This window comes from Ranitomeya imitator, chromosome 2, assembly GCF_032444005.1.
Source record: "Ranitomeya imitator isolate aRanImi1 chromosome 2, aRanImi1.pri, whole genome shotgun sequence".
NCBI lineage: Eukaryota > Metazoa > Chordata > Amphibia > Anura > Dendrobatidae > Ranitomeya > Ranitomeya imitator.
Genome location: NC_091283.1, coordinates 371,127,463 through 371,136,825, shown reverse-complemented (window position 1 = coordinate 371,136,825; position 9,363 = coordinate 371,127,463). Strand labels below are relative to the sequence as shown.

At 43.9% G+C, this 9,363-nt stretch overlaps 1 protein-coding gene across 1 annotated transcript in view; it reads right to left on the bottom strand.

Annotated features, from left to right (window-relative positions):
- Window positions 1-293: 293 nt before the first annotated feature.
- Window positions 294-9,363, bottom strand: part of LOC138666602 (zinc finger protein 250-like) — a 29,139-nt gene continuing 20,069 nt past the window's right edge. Inside the window, exons 6-7 of the mRNA XM_069754798.1 lie at window positions 7,700-7,853; window positions 294-1,925 (exon numbers count right to left, since the gene is read on the bottom strand). Coding sequence (XP_069610899.1) covers window positions 817-1,925; window positions 7,700-7,853 — 1,263 coding nt within the window. The 3' untranslated portion in view covers window positions 294-816. The remainder of the gene's footprint in view (window positions 1,926-7,699; window positions 7,854-9,363) is intronic.

The window sequence follows — 9,363 nt, the reverse complement described above, 5'->3', positions numbered from 1 at the left end:
CATTGTTCGTTGGTACAAGTAGGCTATAATAGTAAATGACCAGTTCCAAAGCCATTGGAGTCGAAAGGTTCATTCAGTTTTTCCTGCATGAGTGATATCCGTGATACTCATGAGTAACACTCATATCTATTATAGTTTGTGGGGTAGTTCACATGCTCCTTTTTTTCCCTACGACTGAATGGTCCACAAAAAAAGCACAGAAACTTGTCTGACAAGGATCATAATTTTGGATCAAACTCACCAATGCAAGTCTATGGAGCACTGATGAAACTTGGACCATTTTTGCACATAAGAAAACTCATGTCGGAATAAGAAAAGAAAGAAGTAAACAGATTCAATTTCTTGCCATATATATTAAAAGATATCAAGCCTGCATGGGCCATTATTCCTGCATTTCAATTTTTTTGTGACACCAAATTGTTGCACTTACATAGGTCATAGGAGGTCCAACATACTAATAGAAGGGTGTCTCTAATAAAGTGCACAATCAGTTTATAGATGCTTTATTTATATTGTTTGATTTTTTATAACAGATGTTATCGGTAATTGCATACATTTATTAGTCATCATTTAGTGCTTTAAACAGTTTTCCATTTGTCTTGTATGACGACATGTGAATTTACATTGACTTTAATTTGCCAAGTAAACGATTTAAAAGAAAGTGGCTATCTACTTGTGTGATTTCTCTTAGTAAAAAATGAAATATGCAAGAACATTTTCCCCACACTTTAAAAATTGAAATTACTTCTCCCCTGCGTGAGATCTCTGATGTGTAACTAGATTTGATCTGTTAGTAAAACATTTCCCACATTCTGATCAGAAAAATAACTTCTCCCCTGTGTGAATTTTCAGATGTGTAGCAAGTGTTGTTTTCCGATTAAAACATTTTTCACATAGTGAACATGAAAATGGCTTCTCCCCTGTGTGAATTTTCAGATGTGTAGCAAGAGTTGTTTTCCGATTAAAACATTTTTCACATTTTGAACATGAAAATGGCTTCTCCCCTGTGTGAATTGTCTGATGTCTAGTAAGAGTTGCTTTTCGATAAAAACATTTTCCACATACTGAACATGAAAACAGCTTCTCCCCTGTGTGAATTGTCTGATGTGTAGCAAGATCAAAATTTGCAGCAAAGCATTTCCCACATTCTAAACATGAAAATGGCTTCTCCCCTGTGTGAATTCTCTGATGTCTAACAAGATCTGATTTCTCTGTAAAACATTTCCCACATTCTGAACATGAAAATGGCTTCTCCCCTGTGTGAATTTTCAAATGTGTAGCAAGAGTTGATTTCCGATTAAAGCATTTTTCACATACTGAACATGAAAATGGCTTCTCCCCTGTGTGAATTGTCTGATGCTGAGCAAGATCAGATTTTGAAGCAAAGCATTTCCCACATTCTAAACATGAAAATGGCTTCTCCCCTGTGTGAATTTTCAGATGTCTAGAAAGAGTTGTTTTCCGATTAAAACATTTTTCACATACTGAACATGAAAATGGCTTCTTCCCTGTGTGAGTTGTCTGATGCGTAGTAAGATCAGATTTTACAGCAAAGCATTTCCCACATTCTAAACATGAAAATGGCTTCTCCCCTGTGTGAATTCTCTGATGTCTAACAAGATCTGATTTCTCTGTAAAACATTTCTGACATTCTGAACATGAAAATGGCTTCTCCCCGGTGTGAATTTTCAGATGTGTAGCAAGAGTTGTTTTCCGATTAAAACATTTTTCACATTCTGAACATGAAAATGGCTTCTTTCTTCTGTGTGCTCTTTGAGGTTCACCATCCCTTTTGCTACATTTGTCTTGCTTAAGAAGGACTGGAGGTATGACAGGTATAATGGGATGCTCCTCATCATATGTGATACCATGATCATTTGCATCTGAAAATATTAAATGTTTCTCTAAGATCATGGTCCAGTTATCTGCAACAAAAAAATGAAATGTAAATATTTTTTTTCAATAGACATTAAATCATTAATAGAAATTGATGTTGGCTCGCTCCTGAACTGCTTCCTGTCTGACTTCTTTGCAGGACCTGGATATTTTTGACTCGATAATGTTAAAAATGCCAGTCCGCGACTAACTCCTGTGTCCCAGGTAATCCCTACAGTGAAGTCCAAATCATCGTTAAAGGGTGACATTCAAGAATTCCTTCACCCACTGTCTGTTTCGGCAAGCATTAGGCTATCCACAGTTTGCACCACCTTGCTGGTAAGCATAATCATAGCAGAAGAACTGACAAATTCAATTTAAGGGGTTGTTGCCTTTTAAATATGTCCATTACTGCATTTTGCTATAGAAACTAACTGTGACGGACACTCCTTCCTGGGGTTCACCAGCAAGTCTCTGCCACTACTCCCGATGTCTAGCATTGACATGCCTCATTGACAGCACGGCAGCCAATTTGTCAGCTCACTGATTGGTTGCTGTGCTGCTGAAATGATGGCAGGCAATGCTAGACTTCAGGAGCAGCGGCAGAGACTTTTCACAATATGTCAAGACTAGCAACACTCGTCAATATTGAAATTCCAAAACCTAGAAGAAAAAGTTCTGGAATTATGGAAATTACAGGATTTAAAAACTTGTTAGTAATATGTAAGTAAAATGGAAAAAAAAAATTTCAATACATCTCAATTTTTTCAGAAAGGAGTATGAACGCCTTATGCAAAAATACACTTGCTCGCTTTCATTGGTATTAATGAGGTTATTAATGGTCATCTTAGGAATGTACCGCAGCACTGAATACACTTTGACAAGAAAATCTTCAAGATCTGCGGCTGGCAGCTCCCTTTGCAATTGATAACTGAGCAACAAGATTGAGGAAAAAGTAAATCCAGGCAATTTTCAAACCACAGAAATATTTCCCAGACACCACCAGCTCCAGGTCACTCCTGCGGGGAGTCCTTGTGCCCCACATATGCCTACTTGCTCTTTGTCTGGTTGGAGGAAACCATAATATTTGATGATAATCGGGTAATAATAATAATAATCTTTATTTATATAGCGCCAACATATTCCGCAGCGCTTTACAGTTTAACAGTTTCAAACACAACAGTCATAGGTAACAATGTTAACAATACAGTAATAAAGCAAAATAAGACAAAATAAGACGACCCTGCTCGTGAGCTTACAATCTAAAATGAGGTGGGGGAGATACAAAGTACAGGTGTGTATTTACAATGATGTATTTACAATGATGGTCCAGCCATCTTCATGGAGTGGAGGGTAGATGGAGATACTGAATGGGCTACACACACACAAACATAAAATGAGTTTGATTAGGGAACGTGATAGGCCGCTCTGAACAAATGAGTTTTGAGCGAGCGCCTAAAACTATGCAAGTTGTGGATGGTCCTAATATCTTGGGGTAGAGCATTCCAGAGGATTGGCGCAGCATGGGAGAAGTCTTGGAGTCGGGAGTGGGAGGTACGGATTAGTGCAAACGTTAGTCGAAAGTCGTTTGCAGAGCGCAGTGGTCGGCTAGGCCGATAGACAGAAATGAGGGAGGAGATGTAAGGGGGTGCCGCACTGTGGAGAGCCATGTGGGTGAGAACAAGTACTTTGAATTGTATCCTATAATGAATAGGCAGCCAGTGTAACGACTGGCGAAGAGCGGACACGTCCGAGTAACGATTAGCCAGATGGACAACCTTGGCTGCCACATTAAGGATAGACTGGAGAGGGGAAAGTCGCGTGAGGGGGAGGCCAATTAATAGAGCGTTACAGTAGTCCAGACGGGAGTGGATTAGGGCTACAGTGAGAGTTTTTGTTGTCTCCATGGTGAGAAAAGGGCGGATTCTAGAGATGTTCTTTAGGTGTAAGCGGCACGAGCGGGCAAGAGATTGTATGTGGGAGGTGAAGGAGAGATCAGAGTCAAACATAACACCCAGACAGCGTGCCTGCTTCCGGGGTGTTATTATGGTGCCACCCACGGAGAGGGAAATGTCAGATTTAGGGAGGTTAGTAGAAGGCAGGAGCAGAAGAAGTTCAGTTTTGGAGAGGTTGAGTTTCAGATAGAGAGCGGACATGATGTCAGAGACTGCAGACAGACAGTCAGTAGCGTTCTGTAGTACAGCAGGAGTAAGGTCAGGGGATGACGTGTATAGTTGTGTGTCATCAGCGTAAAGATGGTACTGAAAGCCAAATCTGCTGATGGTCTGTCCAATTGGGGCTGTGTAGAGGGAGAAGAGAAGGGGGCCAAGGACTGAGCCCTGAGGTACCCCGACAGCGAGAGGAAGAGGAGATGAAGTGGAGCCAGAGAACAGAACACTGAAGGAGCGGTCAGAAAGATAGGAGGAGAACCAGGAGAGAGCAGTGTCCTTAATGCCTAGTGACTGGAGCCTAGAGCGTAAGAGAGGGTGGTCAACAGTGTCGAAAGCTGCAGAAAGATCGAGAAGAATGAGCAGAGAGTGGTCACCATTACGTTTTGCTGTCAGAAGGTCATTGGTCACCTTGATGAGTGCAGTTTCTGTCGAATGTAGGGGGCGGAAACCGGACTGTGAAGGGTCTAGGAGGGAATGAGTGGAGAGGTAACGGGTAAGGCGGGAGTAGACTAGGCGCTCCAGGAGTTTTGAGATGAAGGGGAGATTGGAGACCGGTCTGTAGTTGTTTGTGCAGGATGGGTCAAGGGTGGGTTTTTTTTAGTAATGGAGTAATGATAGAGTGTTTGAAGGAGGAGGGAAAAATGCCAGAGGAAAGGGAGAGATTAAAAATTGTAGTTAGGTGAGTTGTGACGGCTGGAGAGAGAGACTGGAGGAAGTGTGAGGGAATGGGGTCGGTGGTGCATGTAGTCGGGCGAGAAGAGGAGAGGAGCCTGGAGACGACTTCTTCTGTGATGGGATCAAATGTGGAGAGTGAGCCAGGGGAGATGCAGGGAGGAATGGGAGTCATTGCACTTGGTGTCTGGGAGCGGATTTCCTGACGAATATTGTCTATTTTCTCTATAAAGTGGGAGGCCAGGTCATCAGCACAAATGTCTGTGATAGGGTCTTGTGCTTTTGGCCTGAGGAGGGAGTGAAAGGTGTTAAAAAGTTTCTTGGGGTTGTTGGATAGTGAGGAGATCAGGGTGGTGTAGTAGGACTGTTTGGCGAGGTGAAGGGCAGAGTTATAGGTCCTTAACATAAATTTGAAGTGTATGAAATCTTCTGGTGTGCGAGTTTTCCTCCATAAGCGTTCAGCACTCCTAGAGCATCGCTGGAGAAATCGGGTTTGCGATGTGAGCCAGGGCTGTTTCACTCTGTGTTTGGAGGTTCTGAGGGTGAGGGGAGCTACTTGGCCTAGGGTGCTTCTAAGAGTGTCATTGAAGTGATGTACAGCTAGATCAGGACAGGAAAAAGAAGAGATTGGGGACAATGATGTAAGGAGTCTGAAAGTGTATGAGGGTTAATGGCTTGTAGATTTCTGAATGTGTGGTAGGTAGGAGAGTGCTGGGGTGGGCGAGGAATTGTGAGTGTGAAGGAGAGAATGTTGTGGTCAGAGAGTGGAAGCGGTGAGTTATCTAGGTAGGAGATTGAGCAGAGCCGGGCGAAAACCAGGTCCAGGGTGTTACCATCTTTGTGTGTTTCAGAGGTTGAGAGCTGTGAGAGGCCTAGGGAAGTGGTTAGTGATAGAAGCTGGGATGCAGATGTGGAAGAGGGGCTGTTAATGGGGATATTGAAGTCTCCCAGGATAAGGGTTGGTAGTTCTGAGGACATGAAGTGCGGCAGCCAGGCAGAGAAGTGGTCCAGGAAGTGGGTGGGTGAGCCTGGGGGCCGGTATATGACTGCTACTCTGAGGGAGAGGGGACGGAAGAGCCTGATGGTGTGGACCTCAAAAGAAGGGAATGAAAGTGAAGGAACTGGGGGTATAACCTGGAACGTGCATTGGGGGGACAAGAGTATGCCAACTCCACCACCAGGTCTGTTTGTGGGTCTTGGGGAATGGGAGAATTGTAAGCCACCATGGGAAATGGCAGCAGGGGAGACAGTGTCAGAGTCCTGGATCCAGGTTTCAGTGAGGGCCAACAGATTCAGAGAGTTGTTCACAAAGTAGTTGTGCAGGAAAGGAAGCTTGTTACATACAGACCGTGGATTCCAAAGGGCACAATTGAAAGGGAGAGATGAGGGAGTGCAAGTAATATTAATAAGGTTAGTATGGTTTTGATATGAGGTAGGGTAGCAGTTGAGGTTGGGGGATGGGGGACCGGGGTTGGGGGATATGTCTCCCGAAATCAGTAGGAGTAACAAGATAAAAAGCAAGTAGTTTTTGGAAGTGTATGAAGTTTTTTTGTGCAGTGTGTTTGGGTAAGATGGGCTGAGGTTATTGAGAAGATTGAAATGTCACAGCCAGTTATATCGATGATGTCCTTTTAATAATGGCAAAGCACAGCAAAATAATTTTTCTCTAGACTTAACCTTAACCCCAAAAGCTTGAGTTTTACCTATGAATATAGTTGTACAATTCTGCCTTTTCTAGACGTTTTGATTAGAAATACTGAGGGGGGCTCACTGGTAACTTGTACCCACAGGAAATCAACATCCACCAATTTCCTCCTAGGGTGTGAGAGCAATTACCTGAAACAATGTGCTGATATACTAATGTCAATGGCTGCTCACTTTCCCCAGTCCCACATGCCCGATGCCTTGGGGTGATCCTCGACTCTGCCCTCTCTTTCAAGCCACATATCCAAGCCCTTGCCTCCTCCTGCAGTCTCAAACTCAAAAATATTTCCCGGATCTGCGCATTCCTTGATCGCAACACCACAAAAACACTAGTGCATGCCCTTGTTATCTCCCACCTTGACTACTGCAGCCTCCTACTCTCTGGACTCCCCTCTAGCACTCTGGCACCACTCCAATCCATCCTACACTCTGCTGCCCGACTAATCTACCTGTCTCCCCGCTATTCCCCAGCCTCTCCCCTATGCCAAACCCTTCACTGGCTTCCTACCGCCCAAAGACTCCAGTTCAAAACCCTCACAATGACATACAAAGCCATCCACAACCTATCTCCTCCATACATCTGTGACATGGTCTCCCGGTACCTACCTACACGCAACCTCCGATCCTTTCAAGACCTCCTTCTCTATTCCTCTCTCATCTCTTCTTCCCACAACCGCATCCAAGACTTCACCCGTGCTTCCCCCATACTTTGGAACTCTCTACCCCAACACATCAGACTCTCGCCTACCATAGAAACCTTCCAAATGAACCTGAAGACTCACCTCTTCCGACAAGCCTACAGCCTGCAGTGATCCTCAACCTGCTGAACCGCCGCACAACCTGCCCTAGTATATTCTCACCCATCCCCTGCAGACTGTGAGCCCTCGCGGGCAGGGTCCTCCCTCCTTATCTACCTGTGTGCCTTGTTTTTTGCTCATGTTTAATGTATTTGTCTATATTTGCCCCATACTCACATGTAAAGCGCCATGGAATAAATGGCGCTATAAAAATGTATTATAATAATAATAATATTATACCATATCACTTTGCAATTGCTATCCAATGACGTCTCAGATTTGCTCGATGGGAGAAAAATCCATAGATGCTGCAGGACTTGGGAGCACATTTAGGCCAAGCAGGCTGCTCACAATAGCACAAGCAACATGTGGCCTGGGGTTGTCGTGTGTACTGAAAAACAGCTGCTGTGATACTTTGAAGAATTGGCTATACCACTGCTTCCACATTCAAAACAATATGTGGCTGAGTTATTAGTGTACCTGGAATGAAGATTGGCAGGGTCCGGATCCGGCACATTATGCCACCCCACACCATAGCCCCGTGAGTTTCAACAATGTGATGTTCCTTTGTTAAGGCTTCTTCATGGCATGGCACGCATAGTCTCCAGACCATTCTCCAGCCTATCATTGCATCCTAGACAAAAACTGGACTCATCATTGAAGAGGACAGACCTCCATTCTAGTCTCAATTGCCATCTTGTTCTATACCTTCATAACTGGTGATTTAGTAGCTTATAAAAATGCAAAACTTTGTAAAAAATAAAAAAGCGGTTGTATAGTTTACCTTTCAGTTTAATCAATGCTATTTTTGAAAAGATCTGCATTTTACAGATGTGGGGATATAATACATGCTTACTTTTTACATTTTTTTTTTTTAGGTTTACGAAAAAGTGCATGAAAGGGTTTTTTATACGCTCGTAACACCTTTTATAAACTACTTTTTGTTTATTTGTTGGACTCATTCTAAAGAGTGAAAACAGACATATTAGATAAGACAATATTTTATGGAGGTTTACCCTGGTAATGTGTCAATGTTAGAAATCGTTGGTATTACTAAGCCCTCTAAAGGAAACTGTACTCGAGAGCCAAAAAGTATAAATGAAAAGATAGATCTTATGTTCCTCTGTTAGTCTCCTACATACAGTATATTCTCCTCAAGCTATTATTAAAGAGAGTGAATGAGCATGTGTTTTTCGTTAGTGCATGTGCTAGCAGGTAGTGGGATGCAGTAACATAAGGCAGGGTTAAAAAATAACTTCACTATAACAGGGGTATACTCCACGCAGGGAGGAGGGAAGCTATAGACAGGTGGTATTAATGCTTTCGTTACATAGACGGAGGGAATGAGAGCAAAGGATATAAACAATGTTCACAGTAGTAAACTTATTGGTCCAGCGGCTTCAGAGTGAGGAGTCTCAGATGTGCACGGTGATGCCAACATGGTCAGCACATGATGGAAACGATGCAGGCTTGTAGGCGTCGGTGGATCAGTTCCTGTAGATGGCGGAGAGTCCTCAATGTCTGCCCCGGGGTCGTGAGTAGCAGGGAGAGGAGCAGTACTGGGAACTACCGGGGTTAGACTGAGCCCAGCAGAAATAAGGGGGTGAGTACGGGTAAAGTTCTCGGTAAATCACTCGGTTGCATTTAGGCGGCACGCGTGCGTTATACGGTGCCCCGAGATGAGTAGTTACTTGAGCAGTGGAGGCCAACGGGCGGAAAACGGTTATCCGTCACAGTCTTTGTAGGTAGAAGCTGGAACAATGTAGTGTGGTCCTGCGCTGTCACGGTACTCAGAGGACGGAGCACCTAAATTCCCCTTCTGCACGCTGCATCTTCCCGCCAAGTCTGCCTCTCATTTTGCACGCTCTGCCCTTTTTATCCTCACTCCGCCCCCTGCTGTCAAGTGCAAAGGTTAGTTCGGGTCTCTAAGCTTTCTCTCAGACAACAAAAGTGACAGTCCTGACAGTTCTGGCCCCAGCGTTAAAAAGATACCCCCGGTCTGGTCTCTCTTCTTATACTCCCCCTCTTCTTTTGTTCGCCATTCCACGGGCGAGAGTTCTGGTAGATTACGTTGACAGCCTGCTGGACTTTGGACGACTTGTTGCCAAATAAATTGGTCCTGATTGTATCTATTGGGGGGTATC